Source organism: Cibotium barometz, chromosome 45, assembly GCF_041138505.1.
Source record: "Cibotium barometz isolate CiBa-2024 chromosome 45, ASM4113850v1, whole genome shotgun sequence".
Classification (NCBI taxonomy): Eukaryota; Viridiplantae; Streptophyta; class Polypodiopsida; order Cyatheales; family Cibotiaceae; genus Cibotium; species Cibotium barometz.
In genome coordinates, this window is record NC_141090.1 from 10,809,758 (window position 1) to 10,832,637 (window position 22,880).

A 22,880-nucleotide genomic window follows, 5' to 3' on the forward strand; every position below is an offset into this window, starting at 1 on the left:
CAAGAGGAAGGCGGGCTGATTTGCTGGACAGCCACTTGCAAGTATTAGTTCTTCTTTGTTCCCACCCACCCACCCTTTTCAGAGTACATCCCCGCTATGGTGGCAGATCTGTTTGAGATGGCCGAGAGACATGTGAAGATCCCGACACTCCCCACGTTCCCGGTGGACCGTCAGTTAGACGGGAGCAACTACGGCATATGGAAGGTGATGATGGAATCCGTTCTGGAGTCTTACGACCTCGCCGATTTTGTCGTTGTTGGTGTTCCACGGCCGGAAGTAGAGGAAGGGGAGGTACCGTCGATCCGGAAGGACCGGGAGGCCCAGACACAGATGTGGGATCGTGTCAACGCCAGGGTCCGTTCATTTATTTTCCTCAACTGCACACCGCAGGTAATCAATCATGTAAAGCATATGACGCTGGCCAGAGGTATATGGCAGCATTTGGCCTCACTTTACAACAGGGTATCGCCCATGAAGAGGATTTCCTTGGAAGTACAAATGCGGGTTATGAGCCCTGCAAAGTCGTCGACGATGCGGGAGCATATTAACAAGCTGCAGGCTCTTCAGCAGGAAGTTCTTCAGGCTGGGAAGGAGATATCGTCAGAGGACATGGCCATCACGTTGCTGTCACATTTGCCCTCTTCGTACTCAGCATTTTACTCCTCTTTGATTACCAGTGGCAGGCTCCGCACCATCACGTGGGAGGAGCTTGTGCCCATGGTCCTGGACCAGGAGGAACGATTCACGAACCCTCCTCAGGGTGGAGGTTCGGAGGCCTTTACTGGCCAACGGTCGAAAGGCCGTAACTCGGGCAAAGGGAAGGCTTCATCGGAGAAGTCTTCTGAGAAGATGTCCGACGCTGACCGCGAGAAACTGAAGGCAGAGCGGACCTGTAATGATTGTGGCGAGAAAGGCCACTTCTGGAGGCAGTGTCCCAAGCGGAAGACCGAGAAGGGTGAAGACTCCTCAGCAGCAATCATGAAGATTCCGGCTTTTGTGCACCTGGAGGTGATGGACACCGATGTTTCATTTTCTTCAGGCAGGGAGGAGATTGGAGGACTCTCCGCAACGGATACTCGGGAGTGGATTCTCGATAGTGGTGCTTCCAGGCACATGACTCCTTCCCATTCCGGTTTACAGGATCTCTGCAGGCTTTCTGGTCATATTCTTACTGGGGATACGTCCACTATCCCAGTTCACAGTGAGGGCAGGATGGAGATAGTTCCCGATGGCAGAGGGGGGAAGCATTCCTCCCAGGTGTTGTATGTTCCGGCACTTGGTTTTCATCTGTTGTCAGTGCATCAGGTTTGCAAGACTGGCGTACGGGTGGAGTTTGATGAGCATTTTGTTGCTCTCCGAGACAAAGCAACAGGCCAGGTGGTTTGGGAAGGTGGAGTGGAGAATGGAGTTTACAGGCTTTCAGCACTCTCTCTCCCAGGTCCTCAAGATTGTGATGAGTGGCAGTGTGGTAATAGCTACTCAGGTGTGGATACGCTGCAGGTGCGGGCTTTCCGAGACCAGATGGTGGATAGCTTACCAGTAGATGGCAGCAGTTGGCAGGAACTTTCCAGTACTGAGGTTGGTAGTTCTTGTGTTCGTGAGTCAGAGGAAGCTGAACAGGTCACTTATGCTCTGATGTCTCGTAGTGTTCGGGACATAGACCTTCCAGTAGATGAGGATGTTCTTTCCACGGGGACCTTTCGGAAAGCCAGGCAGGTGACAGGTGTTTACTTGCAGAAGGAGGTGGTTTCTCCAGGCTTTGTGGTTCCGGATTCAGAGGGGGTGGTTAACAGGTTTCAGAAGGCCTTGCATGGTCTTCAGAAGGTTTCCAGGACTTGTTTGTGCACCATAACAGGTGTTGATCCTTGTGAGCAGTGTGATGTCTCTTTGACTCAGAAGCTGTATGGTTCATTGATCTGGTTGATGGACACCAGATTGGACGGGAGCTTCTTGATGAGGCGGTTGAGCTCACGATTGCAGATGGCTCCTTGGGAGGCAGGATTGCGTTTCCTGTGGTTTCTGCGGCATGCGAAGGATCATGGACTCTTTTACACAGGAGGGGGATTGTTGGATGGAGTCCGACTCCACGGTTGGAGTGACTCGGTTTGGGGAGGAGATCTGGACACGAGGAGATCTACTTATGGCCCAGGAGCAGTTTTACGGAGCAGGAGGAGGTTACATTGCAGGTTTGGGCTTCCATTGGAGGAACCCATGGTCATCCAGAGGCACTTTGTTCGTGAACAGATCGTTGCTGATGACATCTTGCTGGAGTTCTGTTCGACGGAGGACAGTACGGTGGACCTCTTCACGAAGTCGCTCTCAGGATTTGCTCAGGCGGCACCCCAGCTCCCAGTGGTTGGTCACACAGCCAGGAGCTGAGAGGGGGTGTTAGAAGACATCTCCTGTCCATTTGTATACACCAGGGCCTCTGTTGTGGGTGTGCCCACCCGTATACCATTTTTCCCCACTCTCCGTATTTTTCCCCTATTTTTCCCATTTTTTCTGAGGCTTGGGAGGGCTGCCAGAGGGTGCCAAGAGCAGTACAGTGCTGGCCGACTGGGTGTTTATCAGTCGTGGGCACTCTTGCTGCTGGCCGACTGGTTTTGATCAGGTTTTGGCACCAGATAGCTGGCCGACTGCATTTATGCAGTCATGGACTTCTTTTATCGTCGTGGGCTTCTCTTATGCTGGCCGACTGCCCTCTAGGGGAGTATATATAGGTCCTCAGCCCCCATGCCTTATTTGTATCATTTCTCGGGATCTTCTTGTGTATATAGAGCAGAGTTACACGCCTACATCTGTCTCTCTCTTGTGCTGTTTTTCTGCCTGCGTTTTTGCTCTCGTGTTCCCAGATTTGGTCATCATCTCCGCTGCGTATTCTGACAATGAATTCTCCTCCATTGTCGAAGCGGACTTGTTGAACCTTCTGTGTAGTCGAAATCTCAACCAAAGTCACCCACTCTTGGAAGCAGGAGAAAGCTTGAGATTTTTTTGCCAAGAGATAAACCCAAACTTTGCGTGAGTAATCATCAATAATAAGCATAAAGTACCTGGCTCTCCTTGGGTAGTAGTCCACATGGAGCCACACAAGTCTATATGAATGACCTCCAGAATATGAGAAGCCCGATGAGTAGCCTCGTGAGGAAAGGCATCTCAGTGTTGCTTGCCATGAAGACAAGTCACACAAGTGGAGTAGGAGGGTTTTGGTGGTGGAAGACCCTCGACCATCTGCTGAGAAGACAGCAGCTGCAGAGAAGTATAATTCAAACGCCCGAAACGAGCATGCCACAAATCCATATCCACATGAGTCACCAAGGCATGATAGCTGTGAAGAAGTTACAGCAGCACATGAGATTGGGACTCAGTCAAAGAGCCACCAAAGTCCTTCAACCAATAAAGGCCACCTTCTCGGATACCTATGGCAACAATCTGCAAGGTGGTGGTGTCAATGATCTCAAGGACAAAACTGTCAAAGTAGACACTATATCCTTTCTCCGCAATCCGAAAAAATGAGAGGACATTGCTGGAGAGCTTGGAAACATGAAGCACATCCTGAATGGTAGAAGACTTGCCCGGGGAAGAGTTAAGTCGCACATTACCAACCGAAGAGGCCTGCAAGTTGGAAGCATTACCAATGGACACGATCGAAGAGCTGGGCAAATGTCATGAAGAACGATCCTGTCGGGAGTCATTTGAGTAGTACACCCACTATCAACCATCCAATCCATAAGACGTGAGGTGGAAGGAACGAGAGAGTCAAAGGGAAGCTCCTCAATACCGATGAAGACAATCTTTTTGGTGGAAGAGAACTTTTGAGTTTGGTTGGTGGATGAAGAGGATTGATTGAGGGGTTTCTTAGCAAAACCACCTTCTCTCTTCTTCTTGCGACAATCAGGCTAATTGTGACCTTTGAGACCACAATAATGACAAGTAAGATTCTTATGAGCAGGATTGTTGGCAAGTTTGTGGTCACCTTTGTTGCTCGTGGAAACCTTGGACTGCCATTTGCTTTTACCCTTGCCTGAAGAAGGGTCTCCGAAGTACCCTGGTTGGTCTTCTTTCTCCTGGCCCTATCCTGAAGCATGCCAACAATGGTATGTAGATCAAGAGTAGAAAGAAGAAGTGATACAGTATCACAAAAAGCAGAGAAAGTCTCGGGTAATTTGGCAAGGAGCCGATTGACAAAGTCCTCGTCGGTAGCTTTGCTCCCCAAAGAGACCAACTGCTTCTGAATGGTTATGAACTCTGTAACAGAATCCATGATGTTAGCAGTATCGACAATCTTTAGGTTGGAGAGTTGATTCTCCAGTGCTATCTTCTAAGCAAAGTTCTCACGGTGATACCTCCTCTGGACGGTATCCCACAATTCTTCTACAGTTTCCTCATCATTGTCATCAAATTGACGAGCAATAGAGGGTTGTATGTTGAAGAAGATAAAGACATGAGCCATTGCATCTTTGTCGGCCCAGGATCTCAGTCTGAGGAGAAGTTGCATCAATCTCAATCTGAGGAGAAGTTGCATCGAGAGAGGCTTCAGTACCAGAAACAATACCCCATAGCCAATGATACCGAAGTGAGTCTTCATCTGTAGTGTCCAATCAAGATAATTGGTTCCATCTAAGATGGATTCCTTGGGAAGTTAAGGAATGGATGAAGAGACGACAGTCAGTGTAGAAGCCATGGAATCCTCCTCTTGAATTTATAGCGGAAAGGCTGCAAGTAGGTACCCAGGGGTTGCCGACTCCTTCCTAGAGGCTACGTGAGGTGAAAGAAAGATGTGGAACTGTACTCCTGCCAGAGATCAAGGCGCACAGATAAAAAACGGGTGCCAAACCGATGCGTGATGAAGTAAAAGAGGAAGAGACTAACGGAGCACACGCACGATGCTACCCCTAGTGTGGGGTACGGACAAAATACAAAACGCAGAAAAAGGGGGCTCCAAAAAAAATACATAGGTTTTAGGATTGGCCAAGATGAAGAAAAGAGGCTGAGAACAGCCTAGAATCAATGCCAAGAGAAGTGCTGATGTGTGCTTGAAGGAGATCTCCAAAACACAACCACCAAAGGAGCAAAGGAGAAAAAACATAGGCTGAAAACTCTTCTTGGTAATCTATGGAAGCACAAGATCTTTATACCATGTGAGAATATGTGAATATGAAGCGGAAGCAAGTAGAGATCAAACAAGAGAAAGTAGACAGGCAAGATCTGAAATGTATTGAATTGAATTATGAATGAACAATGTCCATGCTTATATACATAACTCTAGAGCTAGTCGGTTATAGCAAAAAAACTACTACTTTGTACAAATGATAAATGCCTAGAAAAGCCTAAATTAAGCTATAAAATAGCTGAAAATATGGGGAAAATCCCTAATTATATCATATAAATATCGGGATAAAAGGTGGCATAAAATGGAGTAAAATGGACTGGAGATGACATGTCCAACACTCTGTGAGAAATAAGTGCTACTGCTATAAATCTGAAAACAAAGAATAAAACAGCATATATGTGTAGACAGTAGACTGCAGATGATCAAGAACCTGAATATAAATGAAGGTATAGCACAAGGGAGGCCCGTGAGTGTTGGTATGTACAAGTCAGGGCTGAAATCAAAGATAAAGTGATGTTGCTGAGGCACCTATTTTATAGGTCCTCATGTGCTGGTCGACCTGTAGCTAAAAAGGCACCCAAAAAATGGTGCAAAAAATAGTAGAGAAAATATGAGATGCAGGGCGTTATAAATGGGCCAAATACAAGCATGCAGGGAGTTCATTTAGGGTTGAACAATATTTCCAACAACTCCTCTTTAGCGCTAGATGCGCGGACCAAAGCCAGCACGCTTAAGTAAGACCTCCAAAGAAGCACGAGGGAGCGGTTTGGTGAAGAGGTATGCAACGTTGTCCTTGGTAGAACAATACACCAAGCGAAAACGACCAAATTCGATCCAGTCTCGAACAAAATGATAATGCACTTCGATATGTTTGGATCGGCCATGAATCACCGGTATCTGTGCCAAAGCAATAGCACTCTAGGAGTCCGAGAAAATTGTGATAGGAGAATCCTGTGCATAGCATAGATGTTCCAAAATCTGATGAATCCAAAAAGCTTCAATCGTGGAGAGAAGGTGGGCCGTATTGTGAGGGCAAAGGGACGAAAGGACCAGATGTACGAGAGATCAGAGAAAATCAACAAAGCATGAAATGGATGAATGAGCGTATGTACAATGATGAATGTAATCCTATCCAAGAGGCCCTCTGATGTGAGGTGACTCTGCGTAGTAGTCCGATCGAAGAAGCAAAGATGATGTCAAAACTGAAGCACCGTGACAGGCTCGCGTCGAGGACAACGGTGGCACTCCGTGAGGTGGTCGGTGTCGAAGGCTCGCATTGGTGGATGCGGTGGCACTCCGAGGTAGTAGATGTCTGTAGTGGGCAGCGGAAATGTAGTGGTGCAGGCTCTAGTGACAAGGGTGCTACGGTACTTGAGGGGTACAGACTTGTGACGGGTGTTGCAATACCTGGAGGGCTGCAAGGCTGGATGTCAAAGGCATGTGTCGATGATGTGAGGCAATGGCTCTCCAAAGGTGACGTAATGCACACAAATGCAAACCTGCAGATGAGTGACTGCAGGAGAGACGCAAGTCAGAGGAGCAGAGAGGGTTGTTATCCCAGGCAGATGGTGTGTTGTCGTCATGAGGTAGGTGGTGAAGAGCAGAGAGGGCTGCTCTCCCGATGTCGTCGGGTGATGATGAGCAGAGAGGGCTGCTGTCCCAAGTCAATGTCGAATGAGTAGAGAGAGCTGTTGTCCCAAGTAGATGTGATGAGCAGAGAGGGCTGTTGTCCCAAGTCGATGGGTGATGATGAGCAAAGAGGGCTGCTGTCCCAAGTCGATGGGTGATGATGAGCTGAGAGGGCTGCCGTCCCAAGGTGTGCTGCAGGTACAGATACTGGAGCTGCAGGCTGCAGGAACAACGCAAAAGGTTTGCCGGGCTACTGCTGTTGCTGCAGCAAGGGGTAGAGCGGACAACAGATAGGTATGGGCAGAAGCCGCGGGCTGGTGCTGCTGTGTGCAGAGGAAGGAGCCGACAGCAACTACAGATAAACGATGCACTCCAGGTTGTTGCAGAGGTAGCCCGGTAGAGCAGATGGTGAATGTTGTTTTATGATGTGTGTTGTTTCCAAATTTATGAGATGCTGCTTATATATGTGGTTGTGTCAGATCTTAAAACGCAGGTCTTTATGAACTGAAATCTATTTAAAAACAGGTTGATGAAGGAAAACACAGGTCCTAGAGTAGTTCTAGGCTCTAATACCATGTGAGAAATATGTGCTACTGCTGTAAATCTGAAAACAGAGAATAAAACAGCATATATGTGTAGACAATAGACTGCAGATGATCAAGAACCTGAATATGAATGACGGTACAGCACGAGGGAGGCCCGTGAGTGCTGGTATGTACAAGTCACGGCTGAAATCAGAGATAAAAGTGACATGGGCTGAGGCACCTATTATATGGGTACTCATGTGCTAGTCGGCCACAAAAAAAAATCCACAAAATGCTGAAAAATTTCTAAAAAGGCACCCAAAAAAATGGTGCAAAAAATAGTAGAGAAAATATGCAATGCAAGGCCTTATAAATGGGCCAAAACCAAGCATGCAGAGAGTCCACCAGGGGATGAACAATATTTCCAACACACTCTTGGCCCATCAGAAAAGGTATCCTTTGTCCTAGATAGAGGAGAATGCCCACGTAGCACCCTAGGATAGATGGTACACATCATCGAGTGACACAATCTCATCCTGTGACTAGAGGCTAGTCCATTAGAGGAATCTATTGGTGGCGGTGAGAGTGAAGCCACTCCAGAAGCAGAGGAAGAGGCGGCGGAGGATCTTCAGGAGGAGGGAGAGTCCAGAATCCTAGCCCCCTCTCGCTGCTCAATGCTTGCAGCTAGTAGCTTTCAGCTTAGAGCTAACAGATTTCAGCTAGAGACATGTACTCATTTGATTACCAATAACCACATTTAGGGTATATTCACTGTTATGTATTCCAAACATCGTTATATTTGTGATGCTTTACTCTCTATTATGCAGCAGGCAACATGCCTTAGAATTTGCCATAAGTCTTTTTGAACCCTTTATTGTATGAAATGTTATTGAAAAATAAAAAAAGTATGAAACGTTTTTGAAAACAGATCTCTGACTGAAACTACAAGGTTCCAGTTTGGAAACAAAGGCAAATCTATTGACAAATTTACAGACACTTTTCAGCATCAAGATTTGCCACCTCAGTTGCTGCCATCCTAATTGCACAATCACACCCTTGCCATCAACTGGGTCACATATGCTTTTTTGCTTTTTCCTGAGCAAGATGATGGAGGAGAATCTGGCAAGCAGTTGGAGGAGTTGTTGCAGGATAGTTTTTACCCAATCACTCCTTTATTGCTGCCAAAACTCTGGTTGTAAAGAACAAAGACAGTTTGGCCCAATTGTGTGTGAACTGCCAAGCCTTGAACAAGATTACATTCAAAAGTAAGTTTCCTTTGCCTCAGATTTATTGTATTTTTGAGCGATTGAATAGTGACTGAATTTTTACCATAAATTAGCTAAAATCAGATTCAGATTACTGAGAAGGACTATCAAAAGCCCACTTTAAGAATGGAAAAGGGACATTATGAGGACCGACTGATGCCATTAGGTCTAGCTGTATCATCATTCCACACAACGACGATGCCAATTAGGGTGAGCTTGTCTTCTTGAATGATTATATGCGATCAGCATTTAGGACAGCATGGCAAATGATGGAACAAAGATTTTTCTCCTACTTTTTATAATATACCAGGTCACAAATAACTCTTTCGCATCTAGGGTCAATCCAAGAGTATAGGCATCAAAGGAAACCATTATTGTTTTGGACAATGGGGCAAACCACCCAAGACAATAAGCTATGGCATCATGTTTGGGACAGCACCTGACATATGGAGATCACTTTCTTCCTTTGGTTGTGTCTACAAGGATCAAGCTTTCAAGGTTAGTCATAGGTGTCTCACCTTTTTGCCCTTGCTGCAATCTTCATGTGAAGACCACTCAAAATTGTACATGAAGGAGATAGCACAAGCGGAAGCATAAATAGTAAACATATGAGAGAGTGCAAAGGAGATTGAGAGAGTTGGACAAGATCACCTTTCATAACAACAGTAATTGAACTATGTGCAAGGGAAGTCGATGAATGAGTGAATAATGGGGAACTCCTTAGGCCGATTGCCTCTAGGGCTGGCCGACTAGCCCTGGACAAATAAATAGGAGAAAATCCAGTAAAATACCAAATAAATAGTAAAGCCCCAAAACACTGAGATGCACAATTCTAACAAAGGTATGTGCTTCGATATCTTGGGAGTGCTTTATGTCCTACTCAATAATGTTATATCGAGATAGAGAACATGACAACTCTCCTATTGCCATGGCCTCAAACCACTTTGCACAATCTATGCCTCCTCATTCCAAGGGGGAGACGGCAAGGGGGCTTACAGCCAAGCATAGCCACCAAGCATGTTATCTCTAAAAGCCATTGACAGCACAACGTCCCTCAGTAAACGTTCCATTTTGAACAGACATCATTCACACGCTCAGAGGCATTGCCAAAGCACTCACATTGGCAAAGACTCGTGCAGCAGGCTCCCTTTGTGTTTAGTCCCGCGATCTTGTCTGTTGAGGGCTGCTTTGGCTCAGGTAACGGTAACCCACATGCTCAATTGGCTTAAACATGATAGAACTGATAAGCTTTGAACCATCCCTGCTGTGGCTACATGCCAAGTAACCCACGTGCTGGATTGGCTTGAACATGATAGATTCTCTTCAGAAGAAAAAACTGAAGGTCTTGGGCATACACACTCACTTAGCGTACTACTTAATTGCACTAGTATGTTGAAAACAGACGCATGCAGATAAAAAATGCAGGCTTCGCTTAAACATTCAAGCGTGGAAGCGCAGGACGAACCGTTTGAAAAAAGGTCGGACGTAGTGGTGGCCGATGAAAGGCGCAGGTCCCGCGCAGACAGTAGTAGCATCGTTTCTGCGACCCAACGGTGCACATGGCTGTGCGAGAAGGAGAATCATGGCTACAAAAGCATGGCTACATTCACATGTATAGCTTCAACACCATGCATCCCTTTATATACCTTCGAGCTTCTAGGCCTATCCTTCCAAATCCAATCGTCATCCATTCTCACTTTCGTACAAGGGCATTAGAAGAGGGCCGTTTCACATGCAGCTCACAAGAGTCACCACATCCAAAGACACAAAGACATACTCATGAAGGGACAAAGGACGCGAAAAGACTAGAGCTAGACTCCACTTACGCCTTCTTCTCTACAAATTTTGACAATGATGAACCCATGAAAGAAGAGGGCCGTTTCACATGCAGCTCACAAGAGTCACCGCATTCGACGACACAAAGACATACTCATGAAGGGACAACGCGAAAAGACTAGAGCTAGACTCTACTTACGCCTTCTTCTCTACAAATTTTGACAATGATGAACCTATGAAGAAGATGCAAACGCATAAGATTAGAGCACTCATAAAAAGAGATTACAGCCATATGGCATTTCCATCCTTTACATCCATAGGGCATTTCTTGTTCAAGGTGCCAATCTTGCATGGATAGTGGGGGTTGCAGATGGGGAATCCCACGTGCAAAGGCAATGCGAAAGATTGAAGGGTGTGTGTGTGTGTGTGTGTGTGTGTGTGTGTATGTGTGTGTGTGTGTAGTCCAATGTGCTAGATGAAAAGGTATATATATAGTCCAAAGGGAGCCCTCCTATCTTCAACTTCCCCCATGCTTGTCCTTTGTGAAAGACTGGAGGGCTGGTTAGGAAGAGTGGGGACCTGCCTAAGGCACAGGGAACTGCTCCGCATGCCCATGCGGATGTGTGTGCCTCTAAGGGTGCTAGAAGCTCTTGAAGTACGATGGGCATAAATGTTGGCCCATCGCCATTGTAAACAAACTTGGTGTGTGAACCATGACACATCATGGGCATAAACGTTGGCCCATCGCCATTGTAAACAAACTTGGTGTGTGAACCATGACACATCATGGGCAATGTGGCAACTCTTGGTTTCCAAGATGATATAAGAGCCCTGATGCATGGTCCCACGCCGATTCCCTCCGTGCTCGATTGGAAGGGTTTGTTGGAAGTGTAAATCTCACAAGGGTAGTAATCCCACATGTAAAGGCAATATGGAAGATGAAAGGGTATATATAGTCCAAAGGGACTCCTCCTATCTTCAACTCCCCCAAGCTTATCTTTTGTGGAAGACTAGAGGGAGCTGGTGAAGACTAGAGAGAGCTGGTTAAGCAAAGTTGGACCTCCCTTAGCATACCCAAGTCTCCAAAAGCCCATATGAGGATGTGTATGCCTCCATGACACAAACCATGCTGGGCATAAATGTTGTCCCATCACTATAACCAAACTTAGTGCGTGAATAATAACACATCATGGCCAGTGTGGCAACTCTTGGTTTTCAAGATTTATATCCTAACGCATTAGCACTCATAGACTTATGTGAGAAAGCCAATATTGTACCGAGAATTTAACTTCTTAGAAAATAAATTAAGTGTATCCACAATTAAATTGATAATTTCCCTATGAAATTAACAATAAATTAACAGCAAATCATAAAGTTAGAAATAAATTAACGAATCAAATCTTGAGATTAATGGATGAAAGAGAGAAGAGAAGAAGAAAGCTAGACAACTCGACATAAACCTAATTCGCAAATTTCTAGGGATAGTTGTCTTGTCCACATCAAACCACATTATTCATACCTTCATCTACATCAATCCACATTCATTTCATAAGCATTCTCCATTTTTATCTAATCACATCTTTTTCTATTTCATCACTTATTTCTTCATTTATCCTCATCAGATCTCATCCACTTACATCTACCCATACATCTCATCACTTCTCATACATTAACATATATTCAGTTTACATTACATCTTATCACATCACATTTCATTTATTCATATCTCGATTCACATGCTAACACATTCATTCACGTTCCTTATCGTTCATTCACATCCCGATTCATAACCTTTATCTTCCGAAGTCCAACTCCAAATAAAGTCATCCACGTACTCAAATCGACTATTGTGATGCACAAGCTAGCGGAGGTAGAATCACAAAATTTCTCATTGTTCCACTCTTTTTGGGTCCAATTTATGAGCAATAGTTTAAAAAAAATTCAAAATTTGCAGTCGCTATTAAACCTTTCAAACTACAAAGCTTTGATAAAAAGCTTTCAAAAGACTCTTACCTTAGTTTCCTAAGGTTTGATGCATAAAAACTCTCCTTGAAATTTACAAAAAGTTTGAAATAAAATTTGTTGTAAAATAAATCAAATGAAATGAATATGTTACCTCAAGAGTTGGATTATTTGTTGTAGTAGAAGTCTTCTTCATCATCAAAATTTAGTACTTCTTTTTTTTTATTACAAAATAATTTGTAAAACGGTTATTTAAAATTTGCAAAAGCAACAAACTTATCCGATTTTGGAATGACTAAAGTTGCTTTTGAATGTTAGGGGATTCATGATGAAAAAGAGATGTGGGAAAAAAATAAAGGGTGTAAATTTCAAATATAGAAATGAAAATTTTACTAAAATAACAATACTTAGCTCATCTGATGCGTGGTTGAATAATAAAGTGTTGCCAATGTGCTTGATGCAAGAATATAAATTATTAAAGACTCCTTCATGTCAAAGAATCCGAGAAAAAGCACGTTCAAAAACTCTTTTGAATTGTGGAATAATCATGCCTGAGATTTGGCCACTTGCTAAAAAAATTCCTTTCCTTTGTAGAAGGAGCGAAAATTTTCATAGAATTCCCTTGTCTTTTTTTGTGACTTTATGAAGCTTAAAGAGAGATAAACTTTAGCTTATGTAAAAGGTAAGACAAAAAACTTTTTTTAAATAATAAGCTAATGTGCAAAAATAGAAAAAAAAACAAGCTTATCTGACTCCCGTTGTTGAAGTGCTTGAAGTCGATGGCATGCAGCAAACAAGATGAATAATAATCCAATAACACCTCTAAGCTAGATTTTCCACCTCGAACAATTTGTAAAAAATTTGTTTATGAGTTTTTCCAAAAATATGAAATTTTTGTGCGGAGATTTTTGATGCCCACAAACTGTACTTGTAAACCCTCTTAGAAGATTTGTAAAAGCTTTATTTCAAAGCTTTTATAAAACTCTCTGTCTTTTTCTCCTTTTTGTAAGATTTGAGGGGCTTTGAACCTTAAAAAGCTTACATATTATATTAGCTTTTAAAACTTATAATAATAAGCTTATAACTTTGCTTAGAAGGCTTAATCTTCTCCGCGACGATCCAAAAAAAGCACGTAGCGCGCAATAGAGAGAAGAGGAAGAATCAGTCGCTCAACCAATGGAAGGAGAGAAAAAATAATAATAAAAGCCACCAACCATTCGCACAGTCCCGCCAATGGATGGAGGAAGAGGAGGATTAATTAAATTAAGAAAAATAAAAAGAAAAGAAATTTTCCTTTGTTCTTCAAGGAGAAAAACCACCAACGTAGTGCCCATTTTTGGAGAAGGGGAGAAGAAAAATTTTGAACCCTCCATTTTATAGATTTGAGCATGCTCTATATGCTTGGCAATTCTGAAATTAGGCCCATAATCTTCTCAATGTGCCCCTATTGATGGATTATAGAGAGGATTAAGATTCATGGGAGTGGTTTTGGGAAGAAGAAGAGTGGTTTCTCTTCACAAAAAGAGTGTTTTTGTGCATAAAGGTGACTTAAAACCTCATCCCTTGATCCAAATCTTGATCCACTATACTGGCTCATAAATTTCCCATAAACCTTCCAATCTTTGTCCAAGAGTTCTTGAGTCTTTGTTTCCTTTACCATTTGGATTTTTGTGATTTTTGTGGACTCATAAATTTCACATAAACCTTCCAGTCTTTGTCCAAGAGTTCTTGAGTCTTTGTTTCCTTTACCATTTGGATTTTTGTGGGCTTCTTGCTTTTCTTCAAGTGTAAGTACCCATAATAGCTCTGATACCACTATCACGAGACCTCATGTACTTCTTGAAGAAATAATTAAAAACTCACACATACATTAAAGATTAAAGCATATACTTGCAAGAGTCTTTGTAGATGAATGTACACCACATATAGTGCCTTTCCCTTTTTCCCACTGGTGTACCTTGAAGCTTCATAAGTAGGTCACATAAAATGAGACTTGGAAACTTGAACCACTACCTAATTTTGACCCTTTCGACCGTCTTCATAAATTAAAGCCATTTCTATAGCTTTGGATAAGGTTTGATACTTCTCATGACACACTAATGGTCGAAGTTTATCATTTAATCCCAAGGCAAATTTATGAACCTGTAAGAAATTTGGTAAAATTTATAAAATTTTCATAAGCACGTCACGATACTTGTCAGCGTACTCCTGAACTATAAGATCCTTTTAAGAGATAAAAAACCAAGTATCAAGGGCTCTACTCTGCTCATTTGGTGGCACAAAATTATGAATCAACATATCTTTAAATTCCTCCCAAGTCTTCGGGATTGCCTTCTTGTCCTTTTGAATTTTCCTCCACCAACGATGAGCCACATCCTGTAAATTAAATACAGCATGCTGGATTATAATGTGCTCATCTGTGATATCACTTAGAAAGCCATTAATCTACTAGGTTAGCCATGTGAGAAGGTAAAGTGCCAGTGTACTTTGGTGGTTTCAAATCCTTTAATGCAAGTTTTGGTTTTAATCCCTTTTTCGGTATACCATCATGACTACCAAAGTGATGGGTATCCAAAGTCAGTTGAGGTACTATACGTGTTATCACAAGGCAGATATCATTCATAAATAAGTTCATTTTCTCCCACAAATCATGTATTTGTATGCAAAGAGGGACATATTTTGGTGATTGTGGGACAGAGTGATCGAATTTCATTTTTAACAAATAATATGTAAGAAGCACCAAACGACGAAAAATACAAGAAGAAAGTATAAGAGATCCCCTGGTTGTAAGGATGTTGAAGCCGATAAAGGCTAAAGCATGTAGAGCTATAGCCTTGTAGAATGGGCCACGTGCTACAAGTAACGGACCATTGGAAGGAGCCGCGATGCACTGTGTATAAACCTTCTCTTGAAACCTTAGAGTAGAGAACCTTAGGGCTTGATTTTTTTTTAAAAAAAGAGGCTTTATGTAATTGAAAATGTAGAGGCATGGAATCTTTAGGCAGGTACCTACAAGTTTGATGGTTCTCTAAGTAATGGGTCATACCATGGGCTAGGCTTGCGCCCCCGTGCTGTCCTCACCACCACCGCCATGGTTCCCACATTTAGAGATGTACCTAGAGGGTTGGCATTAATGAGGTTGGTTCCCAAGTGCATGTGTTTGTGCATGTCATGAGATGAGAGAAGTGAAAAATTGTGATGCCCTTAGTGAAATACGTAGGTGATATGCATGGGCAATGGGCAAAAGGTGTGCTGGTGTGGGTGTACTCCAACACAAGGACTTCTCCAACATAGCTAGTTTCTTTGACTCTTTTTGCTACTTCCTTTGACATTTACTTGACATCCTGTTTCTCTAAGAGTCAAGATCAGTACATAGCCTGAAAACCTGTACTTTCTGGCCCTTGTCTCTAACTCCTATGCTACCACAATCCTCCGAGGTGGGAGCTTCTAGAAAGACTCCCTCAAGTTGCATATCTACCGAGCCAGTGTTCATCTTATCTTGCACATAGCACACTTATCTTGTCTCTAACTCCTATGCTACCACAATCCTCCGAGGTGGGAGCTTCTAGAAAGACTCCCTCAAGTTGGATATCTACCGAGCCAATGTTCATCTTATCTTGCACATAGCACACTTTACAACAATATCCATGTCTTGAAAAGGAAACTTGTAAAACACTTGCTATGCTTTAGTTTCATGCCACATTTGGCATACATGTAATGGCCTGTCCACAATAAGGTATCCTTCAAACAAACCCTCTTCAACAACGTCAGCCCTTGCCACAAGCCATTGAAGCTGCACGCTTATGCAAGAACATATCTAGAGACAATCGTCAACTTGCACATGTCCAAAGCGCATGAGTCACTTCCACATCATGCCCATGTTTAGTATATCCTAGAAGGAGTAGCAGAATCCAAACCATTGGCATGGCTATGGAGATGGTTATGGCCTTGACACTAAGGATGGTTGGTTAGCATCCTACAGATTCCTTGAGCCTTCATTCTATACTGGAGATTCTATTGAATTTGTTCAAATCAGAAGCCGTGGTGGTGGTAGACATTGACCAACATCTCATCAGGAGGCAAAACAACACTACCTAAGGATACATCCAAGACCAAGCTGACCATACAAATAGGTGTGCTATGAAACACACGCAGAAGGGTATGGATGTGAGATGACCTATGTCAGCCCATCACTCTCCCTAGCCTTAACAAGTAGTAGAGTCTTCTTGGCCATGATCATACATCCATGTGCAGTAAAATAACAACCTACCTATTATGTTGCCCACCACAAAAGAAAGAAACAACTTACCTTGCACTTTATTGCTTATGCAAATCTTTGCTTTGCATTCGGCTAAGATAATACTAGCTTCTCCTACACTCCCTTCTCTACTGGTGCACAAGGGAAGGAAGCATTGTCTTTCTCTGATTGTTGGCTATACTAGTGCATAAGGCCAACAAGCCCTTATCTTCTCTAATTGGTATTGCGACAAGAAGGTCTATTTCGATCAATGGCCTATATTTCTCTCTCTAGATATAGATCTAGCTAGGTTCATATCTTCTCTCTCTACATAAAGATCCACATTCATGCATTCTCTCTCTACATGTAGACCTAAGTTCATGCTTTCTCTCTCTAGATGTAGTCCGAGTCCTCTCTCTAGACATGAGGTGTGAATCATGAGACGTGGGAGCGATCCATGTAGGCGATCCAACTTCTTTAATCATTGATCTAACTTTTAAGATCGTGATCCAACTCCAATGATTTCACCTTTGAATTGTTAATTCACCTTTCGAATCAGGATCTTACCTCGAGATATTTCAACTTCTTTGATTACATCAACGCTTAGATCATGGCGATCCAACTTTATCAATTGCACATTTTGGATTGTCAATTCTTGGGGATCTCTTGGACAATTCCACTTTTTGGACGATTAAACTTCTTTAATCATCAATTCTTGGAACTGACTTTTGGAGGATTCCACTTTTCAGACGATTCAATTTCTTTGATTGTTAATCTTGAATCATGGTGATCCAACAATGGGGGCAATTCAAATTTTTAGACTATTTAACTTTTTTGATTCATCAATCTTGGATCATGGTGATGATCCAACTTTTGGATGATCCCACTTTTAAATTGTCGATCCTACTTTGTAAATTGTTATTTGGCTTTACAGATAACCCACATTGAATCGCCAATTCTACTGGTCAAATTTTAATTCAGCTTTACAAATTGCCACTCCTTGAATCGTGCGATCATATCCATGTTAATGGGAATTTCAGGACAACCATCAAGAATTTTAAAAAAAATGGATATGTTTGTGTTTTGGTGTTTTTTTAATCATTCTTTAGTGAAGCTAATGACTGCATACTTGAGTGCGGATGGTTATGTTACATACCATGCATGCGCTCAATGGGCAAGCATAGAGAATGACTTGCCCATCCATGATGAAAGCTTGGACACTGGTGTGCTTTTCTATTGGCACACTTTTCTAAACTTTGGCCTTCTAGCTAGTGAGTTGATGTTATAGTGTGGTGCACATAGGTGTTAGGGGGGTGTGGTGATCCTAGGTTGGTTAATGGTACCACAGAAGTGTGTGCATGGTTCTCTTTAGGGTTTGGCACCATGGGTGGCTCTTCTTCAATGAGAACAAGAATGGGTAAGGCCACTATAAATGGGCAAGGTGTTGTCTCTTCTGGTCGTGGTCCATGGACTCTTTTAACTTTTTTAAAGGTTATGTCGACACATAAGTCCAAGTGGAACCAGTGCTCTCCATTCCTCCTTAGCTTTAGAGTTGGCAACGAAGGCATAGCTTTGGGTCTCCACACCCACTTGGATTTGATGTTTAAGGGTGAGTTTTTGGGGGTCCGAGGGTTCTTTGATCTCGGCACCCAAACGTGGGGTTTTCTTCATAGAATCTACATCTAGCAATTTTGATAAGATACAACAAAGCCTTGATTTTTGGGGTGGTACTGGGTACTATGAGGCCATCATATCTAGATCATTTTGGCTTTTGGGTTTATGCAAACCGTGAGGGATTTGGGACCTAAACAGATGGGTTCCCTTCATAGAAGCCCTGGCTGTTACCATATTATAGTAGTGATGTGTGTGAACACACTTAGGACCGCCGGGGCACTTTTTCCCTCACTAGGAGGTTTTTTCCCCCGTGCATTGTATATACGCCCATTATCTTCTAGGGCTTGTTATCTTTCATTTTTGGCACTCATAATACACTACTGTGTTGTGCTCAAGCTTCCTCATCTTCTTGAAGTTGTGTGTGCATTCCTGCAACCCTAATTCCAACAATTGGTATCAGAGCAGGCTTCCTCCTCCCGGGCAGCATCACCGGCACCTGCCGCTTCATCTCCTCCGATTGGGACGAGGTTTCACGAGCGTCTGCAGGTTAGTATATGCTGTGGGAGAGCCCGTAGGGCTTGGTCATTTCAGAATTTTGATCTGAAGTCATTTCGCCCTCCGTTTTTGCATTCCAAGTACTGCGCAGGCAAAATCGTCCTACTGTGCAGATTTTCTGTCAAGATTAAAATCTGCAGGACAGGTGCCCATTCGTCTGTTTTGGGCTGTGCTACATAGCACAGGTCGATTTTATACAGGTTTACCTCTTACAGACAGCATTTACATCCAGTAGTACAGTCATTGGCCATGGCTGACAACAATGATGTATTCCGCATGTTGGCTGCTGAGGATAAGTTGGATGGCACCAACTATCCATTGTGGGCATATATGATGCGACATGTATTGGTAGCAAAGGGATTATGGAACATTGTGCAGGGTATTGATGCACGTCCTATTGTGGCTGGGAATGCTGCAAACACATCAGAAACAGGTACTGTTGATGATGGTGCAGGCACAAGTGCTGTAGCAGCTGTTCGAGAACCACCACTTTCAGCAGAGCAGATTCGTTGGGATGGTAGAGATGCGCAGGCTCATGCCTTGATTGCGCTGTCTGTCAAACGTACCATTATCCCACATATTCGCTCCTGCAGGACTTCTAAGGATGCTTGGGATGTACTTGCCACATTGTATCAGGCAAGAAATGAGGCTCGTGTTGCTTACCTCCGAAAACAGTTGGAGAGTGAGCATATGAACGAAGGTGATTCTATGGATAGCTTTTTGACAAAGATCAAGGATTTCAAAGAGCAGCTCATTTCTGCAGATGAAATCCTGTCAGACAGTTCACTTGTGCAGACTGTTTTGAATGGTCTACCAGATTCTTATCAGGGTTTTGCTTCCACTCTTCGCTTGATGATGAAAGGCAATCCCAATGCCTTATCATTTGAGGAGTTAGTTTCTGTTTTGCTGCAAGAAGACCAGTCAAGGCAAAACAGGAATATTATGCGTGTCGCAGATCAAGCTTTCGTTGCTAGTCAGAGAAGCGGGAAAGGTAAAGCTGGCTTTTCTTCTAGTAAGCAGAAATCTGCAAATGCTGCGCAACCAAAGAAGGAAGACAAAGATGAGAAGAAGGGTGACAAACAGAAGACATTTTGCAAGTACTGTAAGGGAAATGATCATGTCATCAAAGCGTGTCCTAAGCTGGCTGCGAAAGAGGCTAAGAAGAAAGAGGCTGGTATGGCTGTTGCAGATGCCTCTCCTTCTAACAATGAATCTGCTAATGTTGTTCAAGATACAGAATGGGCATTCAATGCGCAGTGCAGTTATGACCCATCTTTGCATGACACATGTATGTCTGCAGTAGATTCAGATGTATGGTACTTTGACAGTGGTGCCACTAAGCATATCACCTCGCAGCGCAGTTTATTCACTTTCCTTGAGTCTGCTCCCACAGGGAATACTGTCACTTGTGCTAATAACTCCTCTTATCCCGTTAAAGGAGTTGGACAGATTGTGCTGAATGTTGCAAATTGCAACACCTTTACACTTTTTGATGCATTGTATGTGCCAGGGATCAAAAAGAATCTGCTGTCAGTCTCCGCATTTGCCAAAACAGGTTTGGTTGTAAAATTTGTGGATGACAGATGTACTGTTCATGATCTCTCTTGTGGTGACATCATTGTAGCATCTGGTTCACTATGTCGAGGGCTGTATAAGCTCAATATGGATGGCAAATGTGTAGAGGATTCAGCATGTGCTATTATGGATACGCAGGCTATTTCAAATGCAAAACTGTGGCATGCACGTTTTGGTCATCTGAATTTTGCAAGTTTGCTGCGCCTGCAGAAATCTGAAATGGTGTCTTCTTTGCCTAAGCTTGAGGCACCTGTCAAGCATGTTTGTGAGGGCTGCATATTGGGTAAAATGCAGCGTGCTTCCTTTCCCAAAGATGGATCAGTGAGAGCTGAACGCAGATTGCAGCTTGTTCACAGTGATGTTTGTGGTCCCATGCAAACTCCATCATTTGGAAACTACCTTTACTTCGTGACTTTCATTGATGATTTTACCACGCATGCATGGGTATATCCTTTGAAGGCAAAGTCCGAAGTGTTTTTGTGCTTCAAACAGTTTTTGGTTATGGCTGAAAATGTGTCAGAAAGTAAGATGGGCACCCTCCGTTCAGATCGAGGGGGGGAGTATATGTCTTCAGAATTTAATGCATTTCTGGCTGAGCGTGGGATAAAACACCAATGTACAGTGCCGTATACACCACAGCAAAATGGTGTGGCTGAGAGAAAAAACAGGTCTCTCATGGAAATGGCAAGATGTATGGTTAAGAGTCAAAGTCTACCACATGGTTTTTGGCTTGAGGCTGTCATGTGTGCCACTTATGTACTAAACAGGTGTCCCACCAAAGCATTACAGGTTGTCACTCCATATGAGGCTTGGCATAGCCGCAAGCCATCTGTTGGCCATTTACGTGTTTTTGGTTGCCTGGCATATGCATTAGTGCCTGTGCAACATCGCAGAAAATTGGATGACAAAGCTGTCAAATGTATTTTTGTTGGATATAGTGCTGAGAGCAAAGGCTATCGTTTGTATCATCCACAGACAAAGCGCATTTTCGTTAGCCGTGATGTTGTATTTGTGGAAGATGCAGTTCAGCCCTTGGTTTCATGTACTAAGGAGACAGATATCAGCTCACGTGATGTCTATGATACATTGTTGCCTCTTTTCAGTGGTGCACAGTCAAGTGCAATACCTCATGAGGCAGTTTTTCAGCCTATGCAGGTTTTAAATGATGGCACAGATCAGCCTATATCTGATGCAGATGTGCATGATGCACTTGAGGATGAGAGACAAGAGATTGAGGGCTCTAGGAACATGCCTAGATGGCTGGTGCAGACTTTGCGTGACAGCAAGTTGGATGCCCCTTTGTCTAGTCGCACTCGTTCTGGCTCTCATGGTGCCTCTTATGCGTTAGATTGTTATGCATTGGCTGTTTCTAGTATGTGCGATGAAAGTGAGCCTGTTTCATTTGATGAGGCACAAAGTTCAGAAAATTGGATGGCTGCTATGCAAGCAGAATACGATGCTATTATGAAGAATAGTACATGGTCTTTATGTGACTTGCCCCCTGGCAAGAAGGCCATTGGCACTAAGTGGGTATACAAATTGAAGCGTAAGCCTGATGGCACAGTGGATCGCCATAAGGCTAGGCTTGTTGCAAAAGGTTATGCTCAAGAGAAGGGCATTGATTTTGATGAGACTTTTGCTCCCACATGTCGTATGACCACTGTTCGTAGCATCTGTGCATTAGCAGCTCATAATGGTTGGAATGTACATCAGCTGGACATAAAGACTGCGTTCTTAAATGGAGATTTGCATGAGGAGGTGTATGTATCGCAGCCTCGTGGTTTTGTTCAAAGAGGGCAGGAAAACAAAGTGTGCAGGTTAAAAAAGGCTTTATATGGTTTAAAGCAAGCTCCACGAGCTTGGTATGAAAAAATACATGCATATTTGACTGCACATGGGTTTCAGAATAGTCCAACAGAAAGCACTTTGTATGTTAAACGTGTGGATGGTGTACATCTAATCATTGCTCTCTATGTCGATGACATGCTGCTCACAGGACCAAATGAGAGTCATATTGCTGATTTTAAGGCTGATTTGAATGCCTCTTTTGAGATGTCAGATTTGGGGCATTTGCATCATTATTTGGGGATACAATTTAAGCAGTGTGATGGAGGTATTGCTTTGTGTCAGACAAAGTATATTGAAACATTGTTGCGGAGATTTGGCCTTGAAGACTGCAAGCCTATTGCTACTCCAATGGAGACAGGTTTGAAGTTGAGTCTTCATGATGCTGGAGATCACTTTGATGTCACACTCTATCAGACAGCTGTTGGTTGCCTCATTTATGTATGCATTACGAGGCCAGACATTCAGTTTGCAGTCTCACAGGTGAGCAGATTTATGCATAGCCCAGGCATTAAGCATTGGCAGGCAGTGAAGCGTATCTTTCGCTATTTGAGTGGTACTCGGCATCTTGGGTTGTTTTATCCCAAGGGGGGATCATTGCCGCCAGATTTACATGTTTTTTCAGATTCTGACTGGGCTGGTTGTTATGACACACGCGTGTCCACGAGTGGTTTTTGCTTCATGCTTGGAAGCTCATGCATATCATGGTTGAGCAAGAAGCAGCCTACTGTGGCCACTTCTAGTTGTGAAGCTGAGTACAGGGCAGCTTTCACAGCTACGGTTGAGTG

The 22,880-nt window shown here is 43.3% G+C and overlaps 1 protein-coding gene across 1 annotated transcript in view; it reads right to left on the reverse strand.

The window, feature by feature from the left end:
• EGY2 (ethylene-dependent gravitropism-deficient and yellow-green-like 2) overlaps positions 1-10,190 on the reverse strand; it is a 111,276-nt gene extending 101,086 nt beyond the window's left edge. Inside the window, exon 1 of the mRNA XM_086783025.1 lies at positions 9,994-10,190. Coding sequence (XP_086639151.1) covers positions 9,994-10,112 — 119 coding nt within the window. The 5' untranslated portion in view covers positions 10,113-10,190. The remainder of the gene's footprint in view (positions 1-9,993) is intronic.
• Positions 10,191-22,880: the final 12,690 nt, after the last annotated feature.